Source organism: Trachurus trachurus (genome assembly GCF_905171665.1).
Source record: "Trachurus trachurus genome assembly, chromosome: 18".
Classification (NCBI taxonomy): Eukaryota; Metazoa; Chordata; class Actinopteri; order Carangiformes; family Carangidae; genus Trachurus; species Trachurus trachurus.
The window spans coordinates 11,940,397-11,958,913 of record NC_139909.1 but is presented as its reverse complement, the minus strand read 5'-3'; the positions used below and the strand labels follow the sequence as shown (position 1 = coordinate 11,958,913).

General features: G+C 39.9%; 1 protein-coding gene and 1 long non-coding RNA gene across 3 annotated transcripts; one reads left to right on the top strand and one right to left on the bottom strand.

Annotated features, from left to right (window-relative positions):
• Positions 1-814: 814 nt before the first annotated feature.
• On the bottom strand, positions 815-6,096 carry LOC311001584. 2 transcript variants are annotated; one of them, XR_014596184.1, is made up of 4 exons: positions 5,647-6,096; positions 4,927-5,022; positions 4,583-4,675; positions 815-1,326 (listed from the first exon to the last, which is right to left on the bottom strand). It is a non-coding gene; the product is annotated as an uncharacterized lncRNA (long non-coding RNA). The 2 variants fall into 2 exon arrangements; XR_014596185.1 differs by lacking the exon at positions 815-1,326 and having other exon boundaries at positions 4,389-4,675.
• An 8,334-nt stretch (positions 6,097-14,430) lies between these two features.
• On the top strand, positions 14,431-17,237 carry LOC311001881 (uncharacterized protein; the record flags this gene model as incomplete). The annotated part of the gene is made up of 6 exons (XM_083993060.1): positions 14,431-14,516; positions 14,722-14,832; positions 14,921-15,058; positions 15,157-15,288; positions 17,090-17,175; positions 17,223-17,237. The coding sequence occupies exons 1-6, from the start codon at positions 14,501-14,503 to the stop codon at positions 17,235-17,237; spliced, it is 498 nt and encodes a 165-aa protein (XP_083849186.1). The 5' UTR covers positions 14,431-14,500.
• Between the last annotated feature and the right edge of the window lie 1,280 nt (positions 17,238-18,517).

Here is an 18,517-nt window from a genome sequence, read left to right as displayed (position 1 = left end):
AAGTTTTTATTACGTCTTTTCTAGACGTTGAATAGATGTGTATTTTAGATGTCATATAGACGGCATTAAAATACGTTTTCGGGACGTAATTATTGAACGTCCAGAAGACTTCTTCAGAGGAGCCAGAATGAAAGTTTTTATTACGTCTTTTCTGGACGTTGAATATACGTTTTATTGTGGATGTCATTTAGACGTCATTAAAATACGTTTTCGGGACGTAATTATTGAACGTCCAGAAGACTTCTTCAGAGGAGTCAGAATTAAAGTTTTTATTACGTCTTTTCTAGACGTTTAATAGATGTGTATTTTAGATGTCATATAGACGTCATTAAAATACGTTTTAAAGACGTAATTATTGAACATCCAAAAGAAGTCTTTAGAGGAGCCAGAATGAAAGTTTTTATTACGTCTTTTCTAGACGTTGAATAGATGTGTATTTTAGATGTCATATAGACGTCATTAAAATACGTTTTCAGGACATAATTTTTGAACATCCAGAAGACGTCTTCAGAGGAGTCAGAATGAAGGTTTTTATTACGTCTTTTCTGAACGTTGGATATACGTTTTATTGTTGATGTTATGTAGACGTCATTAAAATACGTTGTCAGGATGTAATTATCAAACTTCCAGAAGACGTCATTTAAGGAGCCAGAATGAACGTTTTTATTATGTCTTTTCTAGACGTTGTGTAGATGTGTTATCTTGGATGTTATATGGACGTCATTAAAATACGCTTTATTTTTTTAAAATTATTTTTATTAATATAAAATAATAATAAAATATAAAGCAAAAAACGCAACAAAGGCATCTCCTTTTGTGTACAACACAGGAGGAAATTATAAACAAATCAAACACATCGACACAAACATCGACAAAAAGAAAACGTTTTCAAGACATAATTATTAAACATCCAGAAGACATTATTTCAGGAGGAAAAACTGCTACTTTAAAGATTTCAAATGCAAATACATGACTACAATAAAACATACTTACTGCACTATTTAATGATTCAGATCAAACTGTTACATTTCTCATAAATATAATATAATGGAGGAATATAAATGCATTTGATAGGTCAATAAGACTTTCAGCTCAACTTAATTAAAAGTAAAATACACAACATCATTGCCTGTGTAATGTATTCAGCTTTAAATTTACAACAAACTACTGTTCACAAACAGTTGTTCAAAACAATTACACAATGCAATGTAATAACGAGTAAAATTAAAACATCACAGAGGTCAATGATTCTATACCAGAAGTCATGCAGCAGATGAAGCAGATGAAGAGACGTCCACCTTCCAATTGCTAGTATTCAGCTGGCTCCTTGGTGCATGTAGGGAAGAGAAGAGGGGAGAAAAAAAAATTAGTTTTTTATATTATTTAAATTATGCGTACAAATAATGCTCTGGCATCCTTTGCTGCATTCTAATGTCCAACCTAAGTTGTGCCACACTGCACCAGTCTCAAACTAGCAAAGATAGGCTATTTAAGTTGTGCTTTACACCTGATGAAAGATAGAACGCATACACTCGCGTGGAAAAAAGTAACCACTAGATGGCAGAAAACTTAATTCATATGAACAAGGAGAAACAAAGACAGCAGGGGTGCATTTCACAAAGCAGGTTCAACAAACTCTGAGTCTAATCCTAAACTCAGAATTCAGAGTTTTGTGTTTCAGAACAGGTGATAACAGTTAGTTCATTCAACTCTGAGTAACTTGACCCTGAGTTACGGGGAGATGAAAAGCCCTCATCAATGGAACAAAGATAACAGGAGTCACCATGGTAACCAGCAAAAAAAGCCTCACCCCTCCCACTTCTCACAGTGGAGTGAACACACACACTACAACAAAAAAAAATTGAGAGAGAGAGAAGTGTCTGTGTGGTGTCATGTGAGGGTTGTTCAGATAAACTGAGGGTGCAGAACAACGGGAACGATCAAACAAATCCTCATGGAGAATAAAACATCACGTCCTGTCAGCCGCTGCTTTCAGTCTGCAGCTTCAGATAAAAAGGAGAAACTCAGGGTTAGTTGGAGAAAACCTGCTCCCGACCAGGTTAGGTTCACGGAGTGTGTTGCCATAGTAACTGACTCAGAGCTGTTACTCTCTTTGTGAAACGGGCTGGAGTTACTCCTCTTTCTCCGGTTTTGACTCGCCTCCCTTTGTGACACGGAAAACCCAGAGTTTGCCTCGCAGGGTTACGGTAATAGACTCAGAGTCTTCACTAAACCTGGGGTCCGTGTCACAAAGCAGGTTCAACAAACTCTGAGCCTAGTCCTGAACTCTGAGTTGATCTACTCTGAGATAGGAAACTCAGAGTTGTGGGTTTCAGAACAGGTGATAACAGTTAGTTCAATCAACTCTGAGTAACGGGGAGATGGAAAGCCCTCATCAATGGAACAAAGATAACGTGATTCACCATGGCAACCGGCAAAAAAAAAAACGTTGCCCCTCCCACCTCTCATGGTGGATTGACGTATGAATGCTGACGCTGACGCAGACGCGACCCCCCCCCCCCCCCGTACCTTCACACCGCGGGACATTACGTGAGTATTAATCTATAAAAATACATCTGGAGAGTTATTCAACATTGTGTGTTTGAGCAGGTGCAACTCCAAATGTGCGTTTGATATGTTAAAGCAGAAGTGAGTGGTCCGGTCGTTTTCGCTAATGCTGCGTTCCAGGCAGGCTTTTGAAATCGTAAATTACAGCTTCAAGTCACAACTTACGACTTTGTAGCGTTCCAGGCAACCCACTCGTGTTTTTCCGACCTGTTTTACCGGTGAAAGTCACTATAACGGCCACTCGTAACTTCCGACCGGTGAACTCGTACCAGATCGAACTGGTACCACTTCACGGTCGGAAAAATACGAGTTTCCTTGAACGCACCATAACAGTCCTCGTCGCTACGTCACCACATTCACGGCGTTCCTTGGCTGCACACACAGCCCTGCATGCCGTTCTCTCTCCTCATTGGATAAAAACTGTAGGATACGATAAATGTTTTCTCTTCGGCTCAGAGCAGAGCAGAGGGACTGAGAGACCCGTGTTTCAGTCCAAACACTCTATGTAAGTGATTGCTGTCGGAAGATATAACTATTTAAGACTTATATTAACACAAATATATCACTCACTTCTGCTTTAAGTTCAGTTTGTCAGTTTGTCTCCATGATAACGTGACGGGGCTGTGCGTGTAGTCATCAATCACACCTGGAAATAATCCAGAAGTGGATCGATCTGCAACGAAAAAAATAAGAGAGAGAGAGAGAAGAGCAATTTTCTTCTGTGTGCGTGTCCATGTTGTGTCATGTGAGGGTTGTTGAGTGACGGTGCAGAACAACGGGAACGATCAAACAAATCCTCATGGAGAATAAAACATCACGTACTGTCAGCCGTTGCTTTCAGTCTGCAGCTTCAGATAAAAAGGAGAAACTCAGGGTTAGTTGGAGAAAACCTGCTCCCGACCAGGTTAGGTTCACGTGTGCGTTGGAGGTTGCCATAGTAACTGACTCTGAGTTTCAGTTACCTCTCTTTGTGAAACGGGCTGGAGTTACTCCTCTTTACCTGGTTTGAGTTACCTCCCTTTCTGAAACGGAAAACCCAGAGTTTGCCTCATTTCAGGGTTAACAGACTCAAGAGTTTTCACTAAACCTGCTTTGTGAAACAGACCCCAGATCTGTGAATACCTGGAGTCCAGACTCAATACCAGTAACATCAACATGCTACATGTCGTTTTCAATTCAAAAAACCTACTCTTGGTCAACAAAGCAGCTCCTGGTCTGGCTACACAGTACATCAAAGACAGTTTAAAACCCCAGCAGACTGCCAGTTGGAAATCTCCAACTCTGCAAGTAAAGATGGCTTTTAATATTTATCCACCTAAAACAGTTTACCTACTAATTTTATGACTTTCTCCATTACTGTGTTCTTTTAAAACCAAACTCAGGACCTCTCTATTTTCTTAAATGTTAGTGGACGGGGCACAACAGCTACACTGCACTTGTTGGAAATTGAATTCCACTTATTTTGAGCAACTGAGCTGAATTACAAACAATGCGTGGTCTGGCACATAGATGCTCATCAATGACTATTATTGTCAGAACAGTACAAATCAGAATAGAACAGAGACGCCAGAGAAATTTCCTCCAGTGAGAGGAGTTGAACCCCTGACACCTGGTATATGCTGACTGTTCTTCATCAGATCCTACACAAGTTTGATAAATGAGGGGGGGCCATAGTCACTATCTTGGGTGTAAAAAAGTGTTGGAAGGAAAATTCTATAGAGCAGGGCTGTCGCCTTCCATCTAGTTTTGACTTGAACATAACACACATTCATCAGAGATGTGATGATTAAAATTTAAACAGTAATACGGTAATCTGTAACTGTATTGAAAGCGTTAGCTGTTTCATCTCAATGTGTGTGTATCTGTGTTTGTGTTTAATTCCTAGTTTGTTCATTACTTATGTAGGGGGAGGTGCTATACAAATAAAACTGAATTAATCTGAAATAGGTTTTACTGTATGAAAAAATTTAGAAACAAAACTGCATTTGGTGTAGATCTTGGTCTGTTTTCCTACCTGTTTGTGTGCTGAACTCCCCATCATCTTTTGCTCTCTTGTGGTTCTCCAGCATGATGATCTCACAGGTGAAGCACTGCTGTGGGTCCTTGGCTGTGTAAAATACAGTTGGACATAAAGAATATTCAGTCATATTTCACATCTAGTACTTTGGGATATTTGTCATGTGGGGAGGTTCTTGAACGGTGATCTACCCTGCACACATCAGTGTTTACATAAACAGATATAGATATTTTATTGGTCCCTACAGGGGAATTTAGAAACCTCATGTGAGCCTAAACACAAAACCAATGACATCTCTTCGTATCAGGTGGAATTATATGTGAATGAAGAGCACTACCTACCAGGCTGAAGTAAGACATAAAGTGAAGTTGTTGATATTTTGAAGTCCCCAAAACAGCATCACACCATCTTGCCGCGCAGTTCTTGATCTCAGCAGACTGGAAAGAGATGAAGGTTGTGCCTAGTAGAATTTAATGCTACTCCATCTCATATCAGTTAATGTTGTTTTCTTCAATGGCCAGGAAAAAAGAGGTTGTTTCCAGTTTAGAATTATAGGGATAGTTCGCCCAAAATTCAAATTTCCCTCATTATCTACTCACCCTCATGTTGACTAAGAGCTGTGGGAATTTTCAGAGTCCTCTGCTCCTTCTCTGAGTTACGGGGGGGGGGGGGGGGGGTCCACGCAGCAGTATTTGTCCATATAATGGTTGTCAACCAACTTTTTTCGTCCAAAGAGACACACCAAAAAACATCCAAATACCTCCATACTGCTCGTCTGTAATGTCCCTCTTGTATTGAAGCCCCCACATGAGAAATTTTTCCGCCGGTCAGTGGAAGAGCAGTGAACTGAGACACTGGGAGCTTCCGCTACAAACAAGCTTAAAATATAGACTTATTTCATTTTTTGCGGACCCCCCTGTAACTCAGAGAAGGAACGAAGGACTCTGAAAATTCTCACAGCTCTTGACATGAGGGTGAGTAGATGGAGTGAAATTTGAATTTTGGGTGAACTGTCCCTTTAGTAATAGCCTATTATTAGTATTAGTTAGACAATTACTTACCAGTCCGAGGGGACCATGAGCAGCAGACTGGAAACAACTCAGTCCAGATGAAGTGAAGGTTGTGCAGGAAACATCTGCTGTTCTGCTGCTCCTCTCCTCATCCTCTGTAACTGTACAAGTATATGACAGTCACTTTTCTGTTATTCACCGACTCTATTCATTTACCTGCAGACTTCAGACCTGGTAGCAACATACACTGAAATTCGCTACTTAATACATTGTGAAACTGTTAGTATAGCTCATGTGCTAATGGCAGGTAATTTTTCATCTCAACACACACGTTAATGAAGCTGCACTGGTTGCAATATCGTCCTCACCTTAGTAAGATGCAGGAAAAAAATACTGCCACGGTCGCAATTACAATCGGCGTTCCACGTCCGTTACCCCGCCCGCAGACACACACACACAAAGGCACACACAAACACAGACACACACACACACGCACGCACACACTCACACACGGAGCTACTGAAACCAATGGCACACAAACAAACGTCACAATAATAACAGAGGAATATTATCTTACCTGTTATTTTTTTGAAGAATTTAAATTCACTTGGTCTTGACCAGGTTCCGCCCGACGGTTTGTCCATGCCTTTATCCGTTTATCCATGGCATAAAAAAATCCACATGACGGTGATGCGCATTGTCGCGGTTACCATTTCCCTGCTGCAGTAGCGCGTATTTTCAAATTTGACGGAAAGGCGCGCCCATTGGCCGCGCTGTGATGACAGTCAAACTAACCAATCACGGTCAAATGCTCAGGTTGAGACAGCCAATGGGTGTTATTTACTATGGTTACATAGTAATAGGGGGGAAAAATACTTAAACGTTTTTTATATGTGCTTAAAACCAATAAATGTGTGCATTTAGTTAATATCATTCATTGATTCCTTCATGATCAAAAGAGAAAAGAGCTGATGTTATGTACATTGTCCTTTTTAAATACATGAATTAAATTAAATAAGTGAAACATTGTATTTTTCATTAATTTATTGAATACATTTTGAATTAAGTGTTTCTGACAATGAAGAGCACCAGAGGTAGAGACAAGAGACAAAGATGCGGCACTCCATGCATGTTTTTTGATTGAATATTTTGAATGATGTATTATGAAGTTCTGGGCTCACACTGGTTCACACATGTAGAAATGAAGACAACATCAGCCACAGCTGGGTCAAGCTTCAAACCTGATTCTTGCTTCCATGTTCTACCAGGGATCTGCCATGCACTTTTATTGAATTGAGGACCCTTGTCCATACAGTATATTCGTTTTACTGATATACAAGCTGCTCTGGGGCTAGCACCCAAGGCAACTCTGTCGGTGAATTGGCAGCAATGCAAAAAAAGTTTCCTATATTTACATCCAGAATTAGAAAAATTTAAATATTAAAGTGCACAAAAACCATGAACTGTAAACAGAGATTACCTTGGTAAAAGCTCCACATTTATACAGATATACTTTCATGTGCTTGAATAAAACAGAGAAAGATAGTAATGTTTCATTTACAAAATGGGAAATAAATGAAATCACATTTTTTTTCACATTGAAAAAGACTACGGTCGAAACGTCTACCTGCCTGTCCTACATTAAAGATCACCAAAGGATCTTATATTCAGAGTGTGCTGGTTTTTCTCCCTTTCAAATAAATGAAATCCACCATAATCCTTACAGGACATTCCTGTAATTTCATTGGCCTTTGCACACTTTCAAAAACACTAAATTTACTTCATAAACATTAGAGTTATACAAGTAATTATAAATAATCTTTTAGCAGAACATCATTTGTAACTCCTTTTGGTTGTCTATTGACGTCCAGGACCGGGTCAGGCTGGACGTATAGTCTCAATGTCATTTATCAACTAATTCTGGCTGTCATAGACGTCCAGATCAAGGCCTAGCAGAATATCTATTTGTAACTCATTTTGCTTAGACGTCCAGAGCCGGGCCAGGCTGGACATATATTCTCCATGTCATATATCAACTAATTCTGGCTGTCGTATTGACGTTCAGATCAAGGCCTAGCAGAACGTCTATTTGCAACTCATTTTGGTTGGTTGTCTATAGACATCCAGAACCGGGCCAGGCTGGACGTATTGTCTCAATGTCATATATCAACTAATTCTGGCTGTCATGTTAACGTTCAGATCAAGGCCTAGCAGAACGTCTATTTACAACTCATTTTGGTTGGTTGTCTATAGACATCCAGAACCGGGCCAGGCTGGACGTATAGTCTCAATGTCATATATCAACTAATTCTGGTTGTCATATTGATGTCCAGATCAAGGCCTATCAGAACGTCTATTTGCAACTAATTTTGGTTGTCTATAGACGTCCAGAACCGGGCCAGGCTGGACATATTGTCTCAATGTCATATATCAACTAATTCTGGATGCTGTATAGACGTTCAGATCAAGGCCTAGCAGAACGTCTATTTGTAACTCAATTTGGTTGTCTATAGATGTCCAGAACCAGGCCAGGCCGGACGTATAGTCTCAATGTCATATATCAACTAATTCTGGCTGTCATATTTACGTCCAGATCAAGACCTGTCAAAACGTCTATTTGCAACTCATTTTGGTTGTCTATAGACATCCAGAACTGGGCCAGGCTGGACGTATAGTCTCAATGTCATATATCAACTAATTCTGGCTGTCATGTTAACGTTCAGATCAAGGCCTAGCAGAACGTCTATTTGCAACTCATTTTGGTTGTCTATAGACATCCAGAACTGGGCCAGGCTGGACGTATAGTCTCAATGTCATATATCAACTAATTCTGGACGTCGTATAGACGTTCAGATCAAGGCCTAGCAGAACGTCTATTTGTAACTCAATTTGGTTGTCTATAGATGTCCAGTACCGGGCCAGGCTGGACGTATTGTCTCAATGTCATTTATCAACTAATTCTGGATGCTGTATAGACGTTCAGATCAGGGCCTAGCAGAACGTCTATTTGTAACTCAATTTGGTTGTCTATAGACGTCCAGAACCAGGCCAGGCCGGACGTATAGTCTCAATGTCATATATCAACTAACTCTGGCTGTCATATTGACGTCCAGATGAAGGCCTAGCAGAACGTCTATTTGCAACTCATTTTGGTTGTCTATAGACGTCCCCAACAGGGCCAGACTTGACATATAGTCTCAATGTCATATATCAACTAATTCTGGCTGTCATATTTACGTCCAGATCAAGACCTGTCAAAACGTCTATTTGCAACTCATTTTGGTTGTCTATAGACATCCAGAACCGGGCCAGGCTGGACGTATTGTCTCAATGTCATATATCAACTAATTCTGGCTGTCATATTGACATTCAGATCAAGGCCTAGCAGGATGTCTATTTGCGACTCATTTTGGTTGTCTATAGACGTTCAGAACCGGGCCAGGCTGGGCGTATTGTCTCAATGTCATATATCAACTAATTCTGGCTGTCATATAAACGTCCAGAACAAGGCATAGCAGAATGTCTATTTGCGACTCATTTTGGTTGTCTATAGACGTCCAGAACCGGGCCAGGGTGGACGTATAGTCTCAATGTCATTTATCAACTAATTCTGGCTGTCATATAGACGTCCAGATCATGGCCTGGACGGGCCGACGTGATTTCAACCTGTATTGGACGTCCATGGACGTTGCTTGCTCAGTGGGTAATGAGGAACTAATGAGGAACTATTAATGATCAGTTCTTCATTAACTCATGATATAATTTCATAGAAAGTTAATCACAACTTGATGATTAGCGAACTAGTTACTTCATCAGTACAGAATCATTACTCAGTAACATGTCCAGTAGTTAACCTTTATGACCTAAAGTGACACATAATGAGTGGTTTTTCATTTCTTCATCTTCATCTTTACATTAGTAGTTCCTTAAAAAAAATCACAGACAGCAGGATTCTTTAGAAGATTTTATTCATTAATTTCAGACCACATACACATCAATATGACCATCCATTTTGCCTTTGAAATAAATATGATAGTTTGTCACATGTTTGGTAGGCTAAATGAATGTATCATGGGGCTGTGTAGTACTGTATACTGATCACACCGTGGTTCACAGTAAAGTTGTTTGAGGTGCACAAAATTTAGAGTAGTTATTTACTATGAAACAAATTTGGAATGAATGAGGAACTCACTATTAGTTAATGGTGAGTTATTCAGTAACTCCTAATCAAATTACTGAGGAACTAACTATTACTTAATCATTAGTTACCCTTTTTGTGTACCTTAAGGTAAAGTGAGACATCAAAATGAGTAGGTAATGAGTACTGAATCATTACTTAGTCATTAGTTACCCTTTTTGTGTACCTTATAGTAAAGTGAGAAATCAAATTGAGTAGGTAATGAGTACTGAATCATTAGTTACCCTTTTTGTGTACCTTATAGTAAAGTGAGACATCAAAAGGACTAGGTAATGAGTACTGAATCATTAGTTACTCTTTTTGTGTACCTTATAGTAAAGTGAGACATCAAAATGAGTAGGTAATAAGTACTGAATCATTACTGAAACATTAGTTACTATTTTTGTGTAAGGTACACAAACATTACAGTAGTTACTGATGAACTAATGAGGAACCAAAATAATCATTTGCCTCCATGTGCACCAAAATGACATAGAATGTAAAACAACAACAAAAACCTTTGTAACTTACTTGCTTAAAAAAAGTCATGTCTTTTATTTTGGAAACAAGATCTTCAATTCCGGTGGCTCACCTCTGCAGCTTTACTGTGAGGAGCAGTGAATTCATTTGACGACGATGAGAGAAGTAGGCTAATGGACAGAGCAAGGAAGAGCAGAAGCTCCCATCTCAACTATATCAGAGACGTTCTATATCTCGAGGATGAGGATGTGACTGTACAGTATAAGTACATTTTAATGGTATCTCTCTCTTTTTTTTTATATATATATACAAATTCGGTAAGATTGCTCCTCAAATTTACTGTAAGATAACTTTGTCCAAAGTGAATTTAGCCCTCTAAAACCGACCGTAGTTTGGTTAACCGAACGTTACATTGATGCTACGCTTGCACATGTTTTACAAAACATTAAATAACTTATGAACCGTTTATGATAGAGACGAGCTGTGAACAGCATCTGAATCGGGGGGGTTATCCGCTTTCCGAGGGTCCTTGAATGGTGCCTCTACGACAACACGTGACACTGGAAGAGAAGCTAAACCGAGCATAGCATTGATGCTGAGGTTGCACATTTTTGTCAATATTTAATAACTTATGAACCGTATATGATAGAGACGAGTTGTGAACAGCATCTGAATCACTGGATTTTTTGAATGGTGCCTCTATGACAACAAGGGACGATATGCGTCATGTAACCACATGGTAAGGGAACAGAGCTAAACCGAGCTAGCATCAATGCAACACTTGAGCATACTTTCATAGAGGCACCATTGAAGGACCCTCGGAAAGCAAATAATCCCGCGATTCAGATGCAGTTAACAGGTTATTTAATGTTTTGTACAACGTGTGCAAGTGTAGCATCAATGCTACATTCTGTTAACCGACCATAGCATCGATGCTATGCTAGGTCACTTTGGAGAAAGTTAGCATAGTAAAATTTGAGGAGTCATCTTACACATCTTCCAAAAAAAAAAAAAAAAGACAGATACCATTAAAATATCACTGTACGGTCACACCCTCATCCTCGAGATATCGTCGAAATGGGATTTTCCTTCTTTTGCTTTTCCCTGCATCGTCCATTGCTTCTCTTGTGGCATGGTCAATTGCTTCTCTTGTGCCAAGTGAATTCACTGCTCCTCACAGTAAAGATGCACAGGAAATGATGATCTCGTTTCCAAAATAAAAGACAAATGACACTTTGTAAATTACCTTTATGATAAGAACATTACTTCATTTGTTGTTTTTATGTTTATTTATTTAGTTTCTGAACATTAGTCAAGGTCAGGGCTTTATTTCTTATATATTAAGCCGACGTTATATTCAGTGCTTTTATTTTGAAAGCGTCTCGCCGAGACCTCATAAACTTCAGGTGCTACGGATTTTACCGGCAGTGTGTCTGCAAGGCCAGAGTGTCTTCAATGCTAAAAGTGTGCCTAACTTACATGAAACGCCCTAGCACCTGGCTAATAAGGGGCACAAGGTTTGTTTTTGTTACCTTTTCATGTTATATTTATGTCCGGCTCGAGTTTGGTCGCCGTTGATAGTCTCATGTATGTATGGAACATGTTGTGGTTAGTGGTAGCTATTAGCATTGGCCAGCTCGGCTTAGTTAGCTTAGCTTAGCTCCATCTCACTTCAATACATTGAAGTGAGATAAAGCTAAGCTAACTCGTTGATTGTTTTATTAATGCAACAGGACTGTTTTGTCTGTTTGATGTGAGGTCTGGTAAGGTTAAAAACAGTTTATTGGATTAAAAACAAACGGTTAAAAATATTTATTTCATGGTAATACAGCACAAATAGTGAAAATATACGCACATCCCTTGCTTGGGGTGCTGGGCCAAATGGACAGTAGTAAATAGAAAAAACAGCCCGCACAACCTCGTTTTTGCTCCAGAATATTTTATATATATATATTATATTATATATTCATGATGATTACCTGATGAAGGGCTGAGAGCCCGAAACGTTGTGTCAGTAAAATATTCTGGAGCAAAAACGAGGTTGTGCGGGCTGTTTTTTCTATGGTAATACAGCACTCCATTTGGATATTGTCTTTTGATTAAATAGATAAAAAGGGAGTCAACTTACATTGAGCATGTTTTTATTTCCTTTACCCTGTTTTTAACATTTTTAACTCTTCCTTCTACCCTGTTTTTTAACTCTACTTTCCCTACCTTGTTTTAACAATTGTAGCACTTTGAGATCGTGCCGATGAAAAGTGCATTACAAATTAAATTTATTATTATTATTATTATTATTATGATTGTTTATGTGATAAAAGCAGTTAAAAATAATTTCATTTATGTAAAAGGAAAGGTAACTGTATTTTATTTTCTTCTCATAGCTCTTACGGTGTGTCTGCAACTGAATACGGTCCATGGAATGAAGGAATGTGAACCATCAGTTTCATCATTTGTGACCATCATTTAGCTGGGGACGCTACACACTTGTTATTTTTTATTAGGCTATTATTAAAACAAGAAAGCTACAAAGGTTTTTCTTTTCTTTTCTTTCTCTTTTTATTATTATTTTTTTTTACATTCTATCATATTTTCTTGTGTGTGGACATAAAAAAAATGTTATTTTGGTGTACCTGTGCAGGTAAAATCTTATTTTGGTGCCCGTGAAGACAAAAGTTATTTTGGTGCACATAGAGGCAAATGATTATTTTGGTTCTTCATTAGTTCATCAGTAACTACTGTAATGTTTGTGTACCTTACACAAAAATAGTAACTAATGACTAGGTAATGATTCAGTACTTATTACCTACTCATATTGATGTCTCACTTTACTATAAGGTACACAAAAAGGGTAACTAATGATTCAGTACTCATTACCTAGTCATTTTGATGTCTCACTTTACTATAAGGTACACAAAAAGGGTAACTAATGATTCAGTACTCATTACCTAGTCATTTTGATGTCTCACTTTACTATAAGGTACACAAAAAGGGTAACTAATGATTCAGTACTCATTACCTACTCAATTTGATTTCTCACTTTACTATAAGGTACACAAAAAGGGTAACTAATGACTAAGTAATGATTCAGTACTCATTACCTACTCATTTTGATGTCTCACTTTACCTTAAGGTACACAAAAAGGGTAACTAATGATTAAGTAATAGTTAGTTCCTCAGTAATTTGATTAGGAGTTACTGAATAACTCACCATTAACTAATAGTGAGTTCCTCATTCATTCCAAATTTGTTTCATAGTAAATAACTACTCTAAATTTTGTGCACCTCAAACAACTTTACTGTGAACCACGGTGTGATCAGTATACAGTACTACAAAGCCCCATGATACATTCATTTAGCCTACCAAACATGTGACAAACTATCATATTTATTTCGAAGGCAACATGGATGGTCATATTGATGTGTATGTGGTCTGAAATTAATGAATAAAATCTTCTAAAGAATCCTGCTGTCTGTGATTTTTTAAGGAACTACTAATGTAAAGATGAAGATGAAAAAATGAAAAACCACTCATTATGTGTCACTTTAGGTCATAAAGGTTAACTACTGGACATGTTACTGAGTAATGATTCTGTACTGATGAAGTAACTAGTTCACTAATCATCAAGTTGTGATTAACTTTCTATGAAATTTGATCATGAGTTAATGAAGAACTGATCATTAATAGTTCCTCATTAGTTCCTCATTAACTACTCCTCTGAAATTTGATCAGGGGTTCCTGAAGAACTGACCATTAACTAATAGTTAGTTAATCATTAGTTCCTCAGTAACTACTCTAATTTTGTGTATCTCAGTTCCCTAACTAACTACGCATTAGTTCCTCATTAACTACTCCTCTGAAATTTGATCAGGGGTTCCTGAAGAACTGACCATTAACTAATAGTTAATTAATCAGTAGTTCCTCAGTAACTATTGTAATTTTGTGTACCTTAGTTCCTCAGTAACTACTGTAATTTTGTGTAGCTCAATTCCTCACTAACTACTCATTAGTTCCTCATTAGTTCTTCATTAGTTACTCATTAACTACTCTAATTTTGTGTACCTTAGTGTAAAGTGTTACCAATGTGTTTTAATGTTTCACATCATTATTTATAGTGATGTTTTAATCTCATGTTGTTGTTTGTGTCGACTGCAGGACGTCATGAAGAATCGGTCTACATTGTCTTTGGTGTCTGTTGTCTCCTGCTCTCACTGACTGCTGCTGGTTACACTGGCATACTGTATACAATGACAAAGAAAATAAGTAAGTTATCTCTGTGTGTGTGTGTGTGTGTGTGTGTGTGTGTGTCCACGAAACGAATGTAAGTCAGTGTGATGTCGGAGATGTTAACTGAGGTCAGAATCAGGGTAGAAATAAACTCTAAGTGTTGTTGTGTGAATTGATCAGAAATGTTGTGTTAATGTTTATAAATGTTATGATCTCATGTTGTTGTTTGTGTCGACTACAGGATCTCGACCAGTCAGGATCAAGGTTCTCCAGGTTCTCCAGGTTCTCCTGGTTGCTTGTGGTGTTGGTCTATGCATTTTCTTTCTTCATAAAGGGATTGAGAACAAAGATGGTAAGTAGTGTGTGTGTGTGTATGGAGGTGAAGTCACTTCTCTGTTGACTGACAACAACACTAACATCTAATCTCATGTTGGTCTCAGTGACAGAACCTCCTCCAGACTGGATCGCTGGTCTACTGGGTCTAATGTTCATCCTGCTCCTCCTGACTCTCCTGGTTTATTGTGTCTGGGTCAGAACACATTTAGAAAATATATTGTGTATATTTGGTTATTTCTCAGGTAAGAGGTCACAGTGGAACTGGGCAAATTGTTTTTTTTATGCGTTATTGTTTATTAATATTTGAATCTTATATTGTTGTTGATTGTGTCGACTACAGGACGTCATCCAGACCGGGTCAAGGTTCTCCAGGTTCTGCTGGTTCTCCAGGTTCTGCTGCTTCTCCTGGTTGTCCTGTTTGCTGTTGTTCCTTGCTGTGTCATTCTTCACAAAGGGATTAAGAACACAGATGGTGTGTGTGTGTGTGTGTGTGTGTAGATTAGTCAGTATAAATTGTCTCTTTGTGCTCTGCCCCCTCAACACACACTCAACTCGAACACTCATTAGTTCTCATGAAACGTGTGCAGCACAAATCTATGTGTAAACTGTGTGCAGCCATACATTTACATGTTTTTCTGCATTCATCAAAGCTGATCTTTTCAACTTCTCACAAAATCGACACCTGCTCTAGACTGCGTGTCATGCTTGTGTAAATTTATAAATGCACAATACACAACTGTCTTTGAAACACGTGATGACACACGTGTAGAAATATTTGGAGAGGGGCAGGTTTTAGGGGTCAAGACTCTATCTAATGATGATAATAACCTGATATATGATAACGGAAAACTTTAATTCCATAAATGTGCAGCTGATATGTGATGTAAAGTGTGTGTTGCTACACGCTGCTACACGCTCACTGGACACACACCTCATCCTGCGCAACAGTGCAGTTGGCAGAGACGGCTGGTTCATCTGTAAGAATATAACCTGCCCATACAACTTCATGATGTAGATGTTGATGCAGCCATGCTCCTCTGCAGCAGACAGCTGAGGGTGTGAAGAGGCTCCTCCCCCAGTGGCTGTTGGAGTTTATGTGTTTTTTTTTTTCATGTTTCATATGAAACTATTTTCCAGCTGCCATGTTGCATCGCCATCTTTGAATACAGTAGCCGAAAGGGGACAAACTTGGTTCAAACGCTCTATTGAGTGTCTGTGTCTAGGCTTGTCCTCTATCGAAAGGCGGATCGATGATGATTTTTCTTTAAATTTTTTATTGTCGTTATAAAAGACACACGGTGCTACAGCTGAGCAGCATTGGCAGCAAGATCTTCCACTGTTGAACTTTTTTTATTCAAAATGCAGCCAAACATCAGCACGTGTTAAATACATTTAAAAAATGATAGTACTAATCAGTCAAAGTTAGTTTGTCCTCGGAGGTCACCGTCACTTTGCCGACGGAAGAGCTGAGCTTGACCAACTGAGTGAGCTTTGCAATCTAGAATCTGAACACAGTTGTCACGGTTTTCCCCCATTTTACACACTGGGGCTTTAACTCCACCCAGAATGACTCTGATCCACGATCTGTCTTTTTTTCCCCACTCTCTCTCCCTTTTTCCTTGTTGGACAGGATGCACCTACGTACCTCCTTATATGGTGGTCATGGTCTCCTTGTACAGTATGGCTATTCATGGGTGGAGATCAATGCCGGGGGGCGTGCTGTTAATTTACGATGGGTTAGTCTCCATGATTTTACACACGTGCTTACGATCAAATTTGTGTTTTCCGCAGCGTTCATGAATCTGGAGGAGAGTTTTAGTAGTGTGGGTATTTATGTGTAAATCTACACACAGATTTACTGACGTTGGTCCAGACGGTTCAGTCAGAGTCAGTCGGTACCAAGTGCTGTCTGCCACTGGCATGTGAACTGTTGTTTTGAAGTCAGGAGTTTGTGATTTGGCCATCGCCATCTTGGTTTTTGTAATTAATAGATACTATATATGGAGCAGGGGTGGAGCTGTGGAGGAGCGAGGGGTAGATCTGTCCCAAGCTCTATACACCCACCCACTGTACACCAGACCCACCTACACCGGCTACATGATGGATTGAAATGAACAAGGTCATGACTAATAAACATTGTTAGTGCCATGATGAGGACAGACTGTGCAGAGTATCACTGTGTCAATCAAGTGTCAGCCACACCCACAGACCCACTCTGCTTTATCATCAAACTAGTATTTAAGACCATATTCTGTGTTCCTGTCTGTCCTCAGTGTCCTGGCATGGAGACACTGTGGAGCTCTACAGTGGGAGGTCTGTCCTGCTGCCCTGTGAGGACTCTCTACCCAGAGACCCCACAGTGACGTGGAGCCGCCACGACCTCCGTCCTCCAACCGTCCACCAGAGACACCAGCTGGGTGACGACCTCAGAGACCAGAACCAGGTTTACAGCAGCAGAACGTCCATGAAGACTGACGCTCTGACCACTGGAGACCTCAGTCTCACTCTGAGGAACCTCTACATCTCTGACAGCGGAAACTACACCTGCATCATCACAGCGTTTGGAAATAAACGAACACTGAGAAACATACAGCTGAAGGTCAAAGGTCAGAAACACACACTTACCCCTTGGTGCACTGCGCGCGGCTTCTCGGGCGCTTGGGTGGTCGCACTGGGAGCATACTTCTCCTCTCTCCCCGCCGGTCAGACATCGACTGCAGTCGTTCATACTCGTATTCACTCGGTTTTCCACACACACGTCATTTTAAACATGTGTTTGTGTGTCTCATGTGCAGACGCAACGGTCAAATATGTATAGACAGACAAGCAACAACTTAATTAATCATCATTTAATTATTTTATTTTGAAAATTGACCGGATTCTCTCGCCTTTTCTGTGCCCGTCTTCCTGTCTGGTACGACCAGCTTGACAGACGGCGCCCTTGGCGCGCGCGGCTCGCGTGAAAAATAGAAATGAACCGAACTGAAGCGCTCCAGGCGCGCGCACTGCGCTCCGCAGCGCGAGATGTGCGACCAGGCAGACCGGTTAACATGTGCGCCGATCTGAAACTGCCTCCGCTCAAGGGCGCTGCGCTTCGGTTCCGTGTCCAGTGCGACCAAGCTGTAACACCTACAGTACAGGATACAGGTCAGAGGTCAAAGGTCAGAGCTATAGAGGGATTATCTATGGTGGCCCTGAGGGTCAAAACACAACGACATTCCACAAAACACAAAAACATTTCAGATTACGGAAAGGGTAAGGACAGCATCTTGTTTGTGATTGGTTAGAACCTGTCAATCAGGAAAAACAGGACAGCGGAGCGAGTCAACACTGTGTAGCCCAGGAGGAGTGCTCAAGTCTGGGTGAGAGGAGAGGGGGGGTTGGACGCTGCAGCATAACACCGGGTACGATCGGACCATATGAGTTTCGCTTTTACCGTGTACTGCTGTCCTGCATATGCGCCTCTGTGTGTGTGAACGCCATTAACGGAGAAAGAGCGCTATGCGGAGATGAATGAACGGAACAATATTGCGTTGGTCGAGCCAAAAACCGAAAAATCTATTTGTGGCGGATGTAATTTATTTGTGGCCACCACGTCACGAATAAATGAATGTATGGGAAACATTTTAGACACGTTGGTTTGAATGGTGACAAAGCTAGATATGCCCGCAGCGAATGAGTTGTGAAATGTTTACCACAAT